The 14,852-nt window shown below is 41.6% G+C and overlaps 1 protein-coding gene across 1 annotated transcript in view; it reads left to right on the top strand.

The window, feature by feature from the left end:
* KCNK5 (potassium two pore domain channel subfamily K member 5) overlaps positions 1–14,852 on the top strand; it is a 38,430-nt gene that overhangs the window by 613 nt on the left and 22,965 nt on the right. The window contains exon 2 of the mRNA XM_035108135.2: positions 105–352. Coding sequence (XP_034964026.1) covers positions 167–352 — 186 coding nt within the window. The 5' untranslated portion in view covers positions 105–166. The remainder of the gene's footprint in view (positions 1–104; positions 353–14,852) is intronic.

Below are 14,852 nucleotides of genomic sequence, written 5' to 3'. Positions count from 1 at the left end.
GGAAGGGGTGGAGAGCAGAGGCAGGCTAAGGCAAGCGAGCGCGTGAGAGTCCCTCGCATTCTCTCCAGAGGGAGCTCAGGTCTGCTCTCCGCTTCCCTCGCCAGGCACATCCCCGCGGCTGCCTCTCCTTTTCGCTGTCGCTGAGCGTCCCCCACTGGGCGCCGCCATGGTCGACAGGGGTCCCCTGCTCACGTCCGCGATAATCTTCTACCTGTCCATCGGAGCAGCGATTTTCGAAGTCTTAGAGCAGCCTTACTGGAAGCAAGCGACGAAGAGCTACAAGGACAAGAAAACGCAACTCCTCAAGGATTTTCCCTGCCTGGGCCAGGAAGGGCTGGACAAGATCCTGCAGGTGAGTTTGGGAGCGGGGGAAAAGCTGCTCTTCAGAAAGGAATCCCATGGAGAAGTTGCTGGGCTGGGCTGGAGTGTGGCGGCTTGTCCACCTTCTGTGAACCGACGGTCGCGTTTGAGGCTTCCAAAGTTGAGGACTTCAAAGAGTACTGTATTATAAAAGCCTAAGCAAATGGCACCTGAGGACATGAACGCACACCTCCAGCACACGAAATAAAAAGGGGAAATACCTCCCACCCACCCCCCACACACAGAGCCGTCCGTCCCCCCACTTACACGGGGGACATCATTGTGTTCCTCCTGGGGGAAGGAGCCAACCCTTTGAATGAAAGCATCGGTTATTGTTTAGCTCTGTCGGTGCGTTTCAAACCCTGCACCTCCTCCCTCCCTAAATTGCACAAGCTTAACAATGCATGAACAAAATTCAAAGTAGATGAACACCAGGAGCGATCCGAGGTTGGGAGTATGTGTTTGCAGAACAAATCGTTCTTTGAGGGACACACACACACACACACACACACACACACACACACACACACACATTAAATGTGGCATTCAACGCGAAGCTCACTTGTAACAGCAGTCTTTATTTCATTCCCCCCACCCTTTCGGAGCCCTCTCATTGTACCCTCTCAACATACAAAGGCGCTTATCTTTTAAGCAGCGTTTAAGAACTGGACTTTCCCCAGAGTCCTCAGACTCAATTGGTTTGTCACACTCTTTCCGCTCTGAAACTCCTCCTCAGTCGTACGTTGCTGGTGGCTGTTAATGTGACTTTTCTAAGGGGCAGGCCCAGCACAATTCTGTGCTGTTTTATGTCAGCAGCAGGTGCTTAGTTTCTCGGTTCCTCTTTTTCAAATGTTGTGCAGATGTTATCAGTACAACATTTAAGCCTGTGAGCAGGTGAAAAGCGTGGAAGAGATTACAAAAAGAAAGGGAGTGCAAACAGGGAGAGAAGGGGAAACTTTGTGATGTGTCCTTGAAACAATGTGCAGGTTTAAGTTTTCTTTCAATATTTGAATGGCAAGGCTTGTATAGTAATAAGCAAAACACCTGTTTCATGCTTTGCGGCTGGATAACTGAGCCGTGTGCTTGTGCGTGAATGTTTTCCTCTTGAAAGTTCAAAGGTGAACATCTGTTTAAATTAATTCGCTGGGAAATATTCCTTCCTGCAACTTCTAGCTTCTCTAGAATGTTTTCTCATTATCAGCTCAGTCTGGATACTCTGGTAGATCTGAATGTGAATAGAAAGATTCCAGTCCTCAAAGAGCTCAACTTGCAGGAGCCCCATTGATTGAGCCACATGAGATCCGGAAACAAAGGATGATGCTGAATAGTTGCTGCCCTTGATCCTTTTCTTTGTTTGCCTGTCTCTTCTTATGTGCTTCATAAGCTCCATTATGTGGAAAGTTTGCCTGGCACTTTTGTTAAGCTCTGGCTTGCACAGAGTGTGAGGCCAGAAAGTAAAATAAAGAACTGCAGGATTCTTGTTGCAGCTGCATAAAATATCATTTAGGTTGAATCCTCACTGAACTTCTAGTAGTAAATAGCAGTGGACATGTTACTGATTCTGGAACAGAGTCTTGCAGCACCTTTGAAGGTTAATCTTTATTGCAGCATAAGCTTTTGTAGACCAGCTTTTGTTTGTCCTATGCATGAAACATTGTCAGTTTTGTAAGCTCCTGAAACTGTAAACTCCTCTGGGCAAGGACCTGACCCTTTCTGTACCCTGTAAGCACTGTGTGCATTGATTATGTTATACCGTAATAACTAGCATATATGCTTGTATTACATATACAGGTATAGCTGGAAAATTATAAAAGAGGGAGGCCAAAATGTCATGAAAAACAGGAAGGTTCAAGCATTCTGTGGTTGGGGTGTGTGTGTGTGTATTTGTTTTGAAAAGCTTGTTCTTTCATCTGCTGCTGAAGTTGAAAAGGGCAACGGAAATGCTCAAGGGCCTGGAGACATTCGTCCTATGTGGAAAGGTTGTAACATCTGATGAAATGGTACAGAAGGGGGCACATGATAGAGATATATAATGGTGTGAAGACAGAGAAGTATTTCTACCCTCTCTCCTAATATGAGAACCCAGGGTTATCTGATGATGCTGATTGGTAGGAAACTCACCAGGGCTCTTCTTTATGTTCTTAGTGTTTGTGGGTGGAATTAAACGTGCACTATTACAAACGTTCCATCTGCACAAGCAGAAGGTTTACCAGATGGAATGATTCCACCCCCCTGCACTGTTCTGGAGGTTCTTCTGACACACACACCCAAGCCAATTGTGGGGAGGTGAAAAGCCTGTGTGCAGGGCTTCCACTGAAAGGATCATTGGTATATATCTTATTCCTCCTGTGCTTCATCACTTTGAAGTTAATATAACTGTAGAGGGTTATGCAATAAGGGTCAATCAATTTATACAGCCCGGGCTGTATGACTGGAGTATTCCATGGTCTGTCTATCTGTTTTCACTTGTTTTGGGGATACATGGAATGGATCCAATTTTCCAATTTGAAAAAAGGAAGGACGGGCTTACAATTAATTTACTCATTGTTATCATATAGCATTGCTTTTATTGAAGTCAAAACGAAAATATTCTGACCACTGGATTCACTGGGATAACATTCCGTAATGTGAACCAAGCTAGTCATAGCTGATGGTTATCGCAGAAAACCCCTCTTTTAGTGTGAGGCTGAGCGAAGTAACCTTTTGGTTTAAATTCTTTTGTGCTGTCACTATTGATTTTCAGGTTTCTGTAACTTTATATCTCTGTTGGTGAATGATGTACTGTCATCTAAGGCAGTGGATCATAAACTTGGTGTTTGCTTGTTCTTTGTGGACTTGTATATTCTTGCCCCACACCCACCACATGGGGGGATGCTTGACAGAAAAAACTCAACTACTGCACAGCTCAGTGGAAGTTATTTGTGTGCACACGGAAGACTGATGCATGCAGCTGGTGCTTTCTTCAAAGTTTTTAGAGGAATTAGTTGCTTGGCTTAAGAGGAAAGTCAATCAAGTTTATTAAAAAAAAAGAAAACTGAAAAGTACCTCTTCAGCATGGGATGGAAATTCAAGAAAACCTGTTGGCATTTACCTCCCTTTTCATTGTTTCAGATGTCAGGTTTGGTTACCTGTTAATCGTGTGCCTTGCAAAACATTACAAATGGGTTTTGTGTAGTCGTTGAGCTAAATAATCTCTCAGCATTTTGCCTGAGGGGTCATTGTCACCAAATTTTATAATACTGTAAAGCTATGATCATTAGCCTTCCATGTATAGAATGTTGCACACAGAATATGCTTCTTGATCTTGCACAATCATTGCTACATGTTCCTATAAGCAAAAGTTTCGGAGGCTTCCTGTTCAAGGGACTAGAACTTCCTCTTTCTATTTCAAAGTTCTTCTTCAGAAGAATTCAGAAATGCTGCTGGTACATCTATCTCCTTTCCCGTTTGCTCATGTTGTGCCCCGCCCATGCTTGAATCCCTTCATTAATTTCCACTTGCCTTTTGTTTTTCACAACCGTATTCTGTCCTGTATGTACTGTTATCTGTTTCTCTCCACTCCCTCTATTACAGTGAAGTCTCATGTCAGGTTTCTATTTCTTGTATCCTGTTTTTAGTTAGGGCTCTTCATGTCTTAATTTGAAATTGTGCAAAGTTGCTAAATGTTCATAGGCTGCAATTTTACATGCATTTAGCTGGGAGTAAGCCCTGTTGGGACTGACATCTAAGTAAAAATGAATAGGGTCTGGCTGGCTATGCATGTGTGTTCTTCATTGCTGAGGATGCAACTGAGATAAAATACCCAGTTTAAGGGGATATTTGTCACTTCTCTTGTGACCTGACTCTACCTCTTCTACTGACATTGCAGTATCCATCATGCTGTTATGCCACACAAAGTGCTACTCCATGGGCTAGGGTGGAAGTAGTGAGAAGTGTGGATTATGCTGACCTGTGAATTTGCAGCGCTGGCTCTATCATTGGGCACAGTGAAGCAGCCAACTCTGAGACTGGCAGCATGGTTTTGGAGGGCAGAGCTCTGTACTACCTGGCGCCTGCCCTGCACACTAAGCTAGTCTGCTGCTCTCAGGTGTAACTCCATCACCAACATTGAAGCAATATTCAAATGCCAGTCCAGCCAGCTTCTGTACATGGCATAGGGAGTGCCATCTGGTCCTTTGCCTTAGGCAGAAGCTTGAACCAGCTTTGGGATTATGATTTAGAACACACATAGGCCTAATTCAGTCTTAAAGGTCTCCACTTACGAATAAACCACAGTGAACATTGTGCTTGCTTCCACTTTTGCACCCATGAGGAGATCAGTTTTATACTAACCACAGTTCTCTGTTATGTCCTGACTAAAGTTTTACATTTGTTAGAACAAACCAGGATCTGCAATCATGATTTAATTCTGGCTTATTTTCACTAAACAAACAATCCACAGTTCCATGAATTCAGGCATAACGAGGAACTGTGGTTTGTTAAAAAACTGCAAGCAAAAGTTTTTCTCCAACTCAGAGGCACACCAATGAAGGGAGAGGAGGGGGTAAAGGTGCAAACTGGATACACATTCGCATAGTGGGAAACCATAGCTTCTATTACATCTGATATTTTACCCCTGTATCGGGGACTGGCTGGATGCAGAGGATTGGTGGAAAGTTAAAAGAATGGGTGATGCAAATCATGTATATGGTAGCACACATAAATTCATTGCATTGTCATGTAGAAAGAGAACCTTCTGTTCCCATTGGATTCACTGAGGGTTACTCTGAAGTAAGCTCATATGTTGTTACAGGGAAGGACAAGTCTATACTAACTGGTGAATTGCAGGAATACATTAATGCTACCCTCCTTATAGAGGTTTTATTACAATCAAGCAATATATGCTCAACACTAAATAAATGCAGCAGAAATTTAACAAAATAATTTGTTACATTTCACATCAGTACTGCAATCACAAAATCTACCCCTTTGCATTTCTTGTCCTTTTTCTTGCAACTCCCCTTGTTCCTATACTCACACATCTTCCAACTGATTATAGTAGTTCATATGCCTGAGGAGGTAGACAAAAAAACTTAGGCCATAATGGATCCTCAATATTTCAGAGAAGGTCCATGTACTTTGGCAATATACTCTGCAGCCTTTGTAGATATTGCCTCTGAAACAGTTGAAAGCTCTCAGCCTCTGATTCCTCATGTATTGACATGACTTTGACTTGTGAAGCTGAAGTGAGAGGCAGCCATAAAAATTATGATTGTAAAAAATCGTTATGAATGCAAAATGGCTTAATTGGGTGTATTAAATCTTGATGGAGTTGATCAGCTTGGAACTCAGATGCAGATCCTGCATTTAATTTTGTTTGCTTGCCTTTTTTTAATTCTTTGTTGTTCAAAGATGCATTGGAGAGGTCCCTGTTACCCTATTGTGTAAAATTGTTTAGCCAAGAATCATAGCATGTGTCCAAAAGGAGTTATACTTCCAAACATAAAAAAATAAGTAGCCAGTAACTGTTTACACACTTTGGTGAGTGAAACAGCTGAGACACTTGTGAATTTTTATTTCCTTGATAATTATTAAGAACTTTGGAAAGTGGAATTGGCTGAGAGCAGGTTTTCTTCCTTCCTTTGCTAACTGCCAAACTAGTATTAATAACTAAATGGGATAAAAAATGAAAGCAAAGTGCTTTCTTCCCTGGAGTAAATACAGTTACAGGAAGTTGAGGATGCACCCCAATGCTTTCATGTGTAGATGTCTGTCATTGCTGGAAAACTTTGGGTTCCACATTTCCAGACACAGACCATTGAAGTGCCACTAAAGCACATTACCCTATTCATGTTATGAACAACCACTGAGTCACAGAAACATGGGTAGCTTGTTGCATCATTTCCTTGGTTCTGTGTCTTGCGCAAATTAGAAATTGTGCACCTCTTGTCTTCTTCTCCCCCCCCCCCGCCTCTCTCTCTATAGCATTTGTCACGTACCAATTTATTTTTCAACAAGAACTTGATTACATGTTATGTTGCTGTGGGAATTAAACAGATGTTAACATCTGCATTGTTGCTGATGGAGGAAGAAGAGAGGAGCAGGCACACCACACTCCCAGTAACAGTGTTTAACCTGCGGCCTTCAAGATATTGTAGAACTACAACTCCTATGAGTCCCAGTTTGCATGGCCGATGGTCAAGAATGATGGAAGTTGTAATCCAACAACATTTGGAGGGCCAAAGAGTCTCAGTTCCTGCCATACTTGCTTTGAGGAATGTTTCCACCTTCATTTATAGCAAGAAGCTGTAGAATGGCTTTCTTTTCTCCCCATCCACCCTCAACCACTCAATAAGCATTTATATTGTTGCTGAGCAAATGAGATTTTTTTTCCTCAGCAAGTGGGCCATTGCAATTTGGAGTGCTGTCAAAATTATTACTGTATAATTATTAAAATGTATATACTGTCATTCATCCAAGTATCACAGGGCAGTTTGCAGTATTCAATGTAGCTCAGCAAATGCCATGGACACCCTTATTTCCTAAATGCATATGCCATTTAGGATTGGAACATCAAGATCCTGCCTACAAGGGGGCGTGTAAGGGCTGAAGTAAATTAAGATGAATACAGAATTTGCTGTGAAACTAATTTGCTATTCCTTGGAGTGTGACTGCTTCCCCTATCATATATGGGAGCACAATTCATCCAGCTTTTTTTTTTTTAAAAAAGAGTGGAAGTCAGCAAGATGACTCCTGGCATCTTTTGTATTTATTGATTATATAGGTAATGAAAACTTGTCTTTGAATTAAGAGTTGCAGGACTATCTCAAAAGGGATCGAGGAGCAGCATGACTTCATTGTCTGGATAAGCTCTGTCTCTCAATCCCACTACTAGTATAAGCCCCTTTCATGCATGATGCGTAGATATATTCAGTGGAAAGCCTACATATGTAGAGGTCTGTAGGGCTAGCCATATTACATTTTACATTCCTACTATTTTGATACCCTCACTCCAACTTCTGTCTGACATACACTAAAGCAGATTGGCCAAGAGCTGAGCCAGTTATATTTCAGACAGTGAATTAAGGACAATGGCTATCATGACCTTTCAAGATACATACCATTGATTGTCCCAGTTGGATAAGGGGTGGGGGTGGGGAGAAGCAGCTGCAGGAAGCCTAGTTAAACCTAAATGCGAACAACAAGTTTGTGGCTTCTTACAAAGAACAGGATGCTATCTTCGCCAGAGCCGTCTCTTACCCCACCCTTGATTTGCTTCTGGGTACTTTAAAAAAGACATAAGAAAGAAGAGGAAGAAGAAGAAGCACAACATCTATATCCAAGTAAATGTGTGATGTACGTATCTTGTACACTCTTGGTGGAATTGAAGCAACATGAACTCCTCCTGAAACTTGGAAAGATACTGAGATATCTTCAGGTCTAGGACAACTCCTAGAAAGAGAACCACTATTTCTGCGATTTGCACTATGCAATCCATTATTTACTTTATTCATTTACCTGAAATCTGGTTTAATCTGGTCCCAAATTGTTCAGGAATAATGCCTTGGTATTAGCTAGGTATTAGTAACAACACACTGAACGAAGTCCAGTACTGAATAGGCAGCCAGAGCAGCTTCCTCAATACAGATGTAATATGTGCATAACCAAGGACAGGACTGCATTTAACAACCACTGTAGTATCCTGCAGCAGCAGCAGCAGTTTCCAGACCAGTCGGAATGGAAGCCCCCCCCCCCCCGAGAGCACATTACAGTTGTGCAGTTGTGAGGATACCAATGCATGGATCATGGTGGCCAAGCTAGCCCTGTTCAGGAAAGGACATACTTGGTATACCAGCCTAAGTTGATGATAGGTGCTCCTTGCCACAGAGGTTGCTTGGTCCTCCAATGACAAAGATGGATGCAAGAGGACCTGAAAGCTATGCAGCCTTTCCTTCAGAGGGAACTTAACCTCATCCAGAACTAGCAAGCTCACGAACTCCTGGACCTAGCTATTTTGTCAAAACTCCCAGAGAGACTTTGACACATAGTTCCAGTTTTACTTAAAGTCCCCCCCCCCCGCCACACACACACACACACACACACACACACACACAGAAATGTATCAGTGGCAGACTTGGGCTTTCAAATTTCAGTGGCATCCTGTGCAACACCAAAATTTGGCACCCCCCTGCCTCTCAACATACATTATATAAGTCACTGTTGCGGCGCCCTCTCAGCTCTGCCCCTAGTGTGGGCAAACTGGTCATGCTCCCCTAAGTCCGCCTCTGAATATATGCAGTAGCGCTACATATTTTCTCCAATTGAGATGTACAGCTAAGGTCAATCATGTAATAGTAGTAGTAACATGAAATGTTTAGGGAGTAGCCAAGCTTCCATTTTACAGACATCTTAAGAATGCATATCCAGACCTCCTCCAGTATGGACAGCTGCTTGCTTGGACAGAAGTCCCAACAGCTGCTCTCCTTTTTCTGGCCCACACATCATTGAGTTGATCCACTTTCAGGCTTTATGATGCAACAGCACTTGCAGCTGCACTTGTTTCAAAAGAAGGGTGTTGCATTTTCAGTGGTTCCTGAAAATACAAACTTGGCTAAAAGAAAGAAGTTAGAGAAGACAGCCGTTTCCTGCACTGTTGAGGTGGGGAGGGGTGATATTTATTTGTTTTTGTACTAAGCAGATGTAAAAGCTACAGAAACTGAGGACAGGGAGAAAAAGAGAGCAATTAGTAGAAATTTGCTGCTTCCGGCAAAATGCGCCCTCCTGATCATATTTTTCAAGGGCACGTTTGCCTGCCTTAGCTGCCTGCATCTAATATGGATCTTAGTAAGAGCATATTGTGTTAGTTCTTTGAGTAGCTTATCAGCACATGCAGCTAGGCCTGTCATATGAAGCTCAGCCACAAAGCAGCAACAATTTGTGTGAAGCCTGAAGTTCTGAGTGCAGAAGTATATTCTGCAGGCACAACCTGGTGCTAAAAGCAAGACTGTTCAATACTGCACTCCACCATGGGGTTAGTGGAGGATGTGATTGCATTAAGGTACAGTATCACAATGGCACAGTCCTTGTGCATATGCAGTCTTTCTGTTTATATTCATGTCAGGAAATTGCAAAGCTCACTTGTCACTGTAAGGCTTGGTTCAAATAGTCCACTGAAACACTTTATAGGGCTTTCTGTACAGTGGTACCTTGGTTCTCAAACTTGATCCATTCCGGAAGTCCGTTCCAAAACCAAGGTGCGCTTTCCCATAGAAAGTAATGCAAAATGGATTAATCCGTTCCAGACTTTTAAAAACAACCCTTAAAACAGCAATTTAACATGAATTTTACTATCTAATGAGACCACTGATCCATAGACTGAAAGCAATAGTCAGTGTACTATAAAATAAATAAGACAGTATTGTAGATTATATAAATTTTAATTATTATTTTTTCTTAGCTGCACTGATGATAGTCATTGTTTGGGGGGGGGGAGGCTTCTATCCATTTCTGCAGTCACCCAATCAATCAAACAAACAGTAGCTGAACTGGGTTCCAAAAAAAGCCTCAAAAACAAAAACGCAAAATAAATAGCAAAAGCACCAAACTTAATCTGTTCCATTTGACTTCTGAAAAGTTCGAAAAGCAAGGCGCAGCTTCTGATTGGTGCAGGCACCCCGGAAACAATAGCCGACAGCCTCATCGGACATTCAGCTTCCGAAAAGCACTCGAAAACCAGAACAATTACTTCCGTGCTTTCAGCGTTTGGGAACCAAGGCGTTTGAGTACCAAGGCGTTTGAGAACCAAAGTACTTCCATCAGCGTACTCACCCTGATAAGACAGCTTTTATGTTGAAACTGGTGTGTGCATGTAGAGAAGTGTGGAGAACCTTTGGGCGCAACAGGTGCTTCTGAACTGCTATTCCCATCCCATCAGCTTCAGCCAGCATGGCCAATGACTTTCTTCAATGCCACAGAATATCCCAGTTAAATGTGACAGACTAACCATGATGCAAAACTAAAAAGAGAACTAAAACATATTCTGCCGAGCGCTAACCATTGGTGTACCCTACTTTTTACTGCAGGCTGTAAACTGAGGGCAGGGTCTGTCTTGACACAGTCAAATATGTTTAAATCGAAAAGTTACAACCTACTTGCATTTCTTTTTCTAATAGAAGAAGCTTCCCATCCCATACTTCCTTCCTTTGCTAACTGCAAAACTAGTATTAATAACTAAATGGTTTAGGTGCTCCTCCCTACAATCTTCAGGTTCCCCAACCCCCCATGGTGCTGTAGAGGGAAGAGGGAGGTGAGAAAGCTCCTTTCCATGAGTGTTTAACTCTGCTTTGTACATGGAAGTCAAAATTTAGGATATACGTCAATAGAATTGGATCACTATGGCATTTCAGGTTAGCTCCCTGATAACCTGAACCTAAGTTATTTACTTCAAGATTTATACCAGTATATCATATAACATGGCATTTGACTAGCCTGTTTGTGTCTTTGTAAGAATGATAACAGCATTTCAAAAAGTTTCCGTAGCAATCATATCAAGACTTGTAGCTGGTTACATGTTACCTTTTCTGAAGAACCACAGACGGAAACCCCCCTTTCCTTTTTCTTGCCTTCCGTAGTTATTTTGTTACTAGAACCCATGGCAGCACAGGAAGCAGGTTTATTTTACACAGAGCCAGACCTTAAATAGCATTCTTTGCAAAGCCCCACCCCCACCCCCAAATATTGAAATTCAAAGAAATTAGGGAAATGGCAGTTAGAACTCAAACTACATCCTTGAAATAGTGTATCCTCTTTCTAGACAGAACAGAGTACAGTAAAACCTACTAACTGACAAAATTAGTTAAGTTCTAGCCCCACTTACCTGAGACTAAGGGCTCATCCACACTTGCCTTTTGCCTCACTCTTTCCAAGCAGAAGTACATGCTTTAACACTCCAAGCATGCATTTATTTATTTACCGTATTTATTTATTTATTTTGCCCTGTATACTCTGTACAGCTAAACCAGAGCAAATGTCAATTCTGGTTTTCTGCAGATGGGTGTTTATAAGCCCTAAGCCTTGTTCCACACGACTTCCACACGACTTCCATTTGAGTAGATACCATTAGCTTGTACTGTAAGTCTGAATGTCCTACTAATTATAATGAAACAAACTTGTTCAGTTTTCCCATAAGTTACACCTTGGTATCCAAATGCAGTTTAGACAAACCCTTTGCACTTTTAATGCAAGTTAATGTGTTAAGGCCTCAACATCAATCTGTATTTAAATTATATTAAATTAACATAATTCAATTTAGGGCTATTAACCACATAAAACTGAGAGCAGCACATGACTCATTTGTAAAGCGCTGTTAAATGTCCAAGCAGCTTTTTATTTCTTCTCATTCAGCTTCATTTTATCTAAACTCCCAGGGGAATGAAGATGAGAACATCTTGTGCTTTGATTAGCCAAAGTTTCGCTCAATGAGAATACTATGCATTAGGTCTGATTTGGGCTATATGGAGCACACCAAAGCTTTAGGGGGCAATTCATTGCCCTCCCATGTGCTACCACTAATCTTCTATTGCTGGCAGTCCTCCTGACCACATCAGAGTGGGGCCAGATAAGGCCCTGTCTTTTATGTGGACTTGGATAACCAAAGTTTGATCATAAAGGCTCTATTTTGTGCCGTAGTTAAGCTTTTGAAAAATGTAAGTTCCTGAATATGGAACTTACATATGGAATATGCTGGATTTTCAGGGTGCCATTAAGGTGAAGTGCCATTAAGGTGAAGATATGCAAGGAGGCATCTCTCTCTATCTCCTTCAACAGCCTTTAAACAGAATCTCACTTTTTCTACTTGGGTACACAGATCCACATATGAAACACACACATATGTGATCCAGCAAGTTTGAAGACCCGCTGTGCAGAAGTGGGCATGCCTCTTACTACCACCCGCAACCACAAAATTCTTTGGAGCAGTGTTGGCAAAGAACTGGGATGATGCTACTGAGTTTTATTGTTTGTTTATAAAGTTTAATATCCCACTCTTGAGAACTGAAAAGCCTTGCAGTTAAGGATTAAAAAATGAGGAACCAGTGGAAGAAGATAATAGGAAACAAGCCAAAAAGAGACACAGACTGAAAATGAGATAATTTGCATGTTTAGTCACATGTGAACTAAAACTGTATCACCCATGCAAGTGTTACAACTCCAGATTCTTTGCACTGTAAGACAACATGCTTGTTGTGCAGAATCAAAAGCAGATTACAGTACTTTGGGGTGGGGAAGAGATTTTTCCCCCAGTTATCCATGCTGTTTCTTAAACCACCTGTGTTGACTGAACATGTCTCTTTAACTACAATTATTTAATGACTCCTCTAAAATAGTTATCTAAATTGCTGTTTCATGACACAGTAACCAGTTACTGGTTTGGCAATACTCACCCTTGGATAGTTTGTATAGCTGCTTCTCCATTTTTAATTATATGGGATGGATGTTCTCTTGGATTTTGTTTGGTTTACATGTAGGACAACTAGATGGAAACTCACTATGAAATGATGAACTTGCTGTTTCAAGTTGAACATAAAGATTTTGTAAACTCAGTGTATTGTACCTACAAGTGGAGTCTACAGTGGAGCATGTGAGTCAGATACCTCTTCTCTTTGAGTGGGAGTGTGTCTAGTTTCTGTGTGAGGTTTAGTTTAGTGGGTGGGCATCCTATGGTTTCCCATATGTTGTTACATTTCATCTCCCACCAGCCTCAGCCAACATCACCAATGATCAGGGATGATGGGAGTTGTTGTCCAGCAACATCTAGAGCAGGCATCCCCAAACTGCGGCCCTCCAGATGTTTTGGCCTACAACTCCCATGATCCCTAGCTAACAGGACCAGTGGTCGGGGAAGATGGGAATTGTAGTCCAAAACATCTGGAGGGCCGAAGTTTGGGGATGCCTGATCTAGAGGGTCACAGGCTAGCCAGCTTTGCTTTAGATACATGTAGTCCAAACTGGGAAGTAAATTCTGCTGGGGTCAATAAGGCTCACCCAAGTAAGTGTGCATAGGATGGTAATTTTAGGTAATTTTTTAAGGAGGAACTACGGTACGATCGAAATTACTGTTCTTAAGAATTCAGTAAGATTCCAGAGCTTTCAGGAACAGAAACCTCCCGCAGCAGCCTGTGTGTGGGTTTGTTTGGCACATCAGGTTAACTAACTCTGAAATATGTTCGTATGCATGAGTATTGACTGTGTACCTTTTTATTTATATTTACATTTTATAGTAGTATACATTGCCTTTCAATCAATACACCCTTGATGTGGCTGTTTAGAGTGTTTTCTCATTTCTGTTAAATTCTTACACCACTTGAATTTTATTTGTTGATAAAATACTAAGAGTGTGGCAATTTCAGGCCTGGGGGGCTTAGCTCTATAAAGTGAGCCATCTTGCTAACTGTTTTAAAACCAAATCATTTTTGTACTTTGCATTCTTAAGTTTGGGGTGATTGTAGTGTTTTGAAGTACGTATAGTAGAAAAGGGCTGACACGAGGGGAAAGATTCTTCTTTTAAAATAACACAACAGTGGTTCTGATTTCCCAGGATATTTTCCCATTTTCTCTAAAAAAAATGAATCCTTGTTCTCCATGCCAAGGGGAAGAACACTGAAGTAATGAAAGTGTGTACTTGTGGATCTTGGGAGGAGTCCTGTCCTCAGGCAGACATGCTCTGTTTGGTCAATTACTCTTCTGTAATTTTCCATGCACCGCCTTTAAGCATCACAAAATTCTGCAAAACTTCATTTGCCATCTGTCTCGAAAAACCAAGCTAATCTTTCTGGAGAACAAATATCTATCTGCTGATGATTGAGCTAGTAGATGTTTGCAAAGCTCTGCAGGGAAAACAAGATGCACCATTCTTTTGTATCTCACTTTGATTTAAGATCACACTATTTCAACAGAAGTTATCAATACTGGTGTCCATTTTTTTGTCATACTTTTTGTTATACTTGGTTTTTAAGGCTGTTAGTTCTCTTTTAGGCAACTGAATTCCAAGCTTGTCTTGGAGCAGTGTCTATGTTTTTCTTGTGTTTGAGGTTTTTGAGATTAACTATAAATAAAATTTTGTATCTAGGAGCACAGGCATCATTTGTACTTCTCATCCTCATACATAGGCCACATATATCACACTAAGTCAAACTATGGTTTTATTAACTCAGAATTTGTGAAACAAGCCAAGCTTAAGCCAAAAACCATCCATCCAAACAGACAAACAAACAACCCTAGGTCTGTTCTGTTATTCATTGACTTGCTTCCTCCCCCCACTTTCCCACCCTCTCCTTGCTCTCCTGAAAGCCATTGAGGTACCCTGCTCCTGCTTACTGGATCACAGAACCCCTTCCCATTGGCCAGCTGCTAGAGAGGAGGTGTGAAAATTTTCTCTTGAGTGCTTCACTTGCTCTTGTCAACAGCTACCGGTAATTCCCCACCTTCCCCTATCAAGGAAATACCTGGAGTTCTTA

This window comes from Zootoca vivipara, chromosome 3 (assembly GCF_963506605.1).
Source record: "Zootoca vivipara chromosome 3, rZooViv1.1, whole genome shotgun sequence".
Lineage (NCBI taxonomy): Eukaryota > Metazoa > Chordata > Lepidosauria > Squamata > Lacertidae > Zootoca > Zootoca vivipara.
The sequence above is the reverse complement of the archived record's forward strand: the minus strand, read 5'-3'. Positions and strand labels throughout refer to the sequence as shown.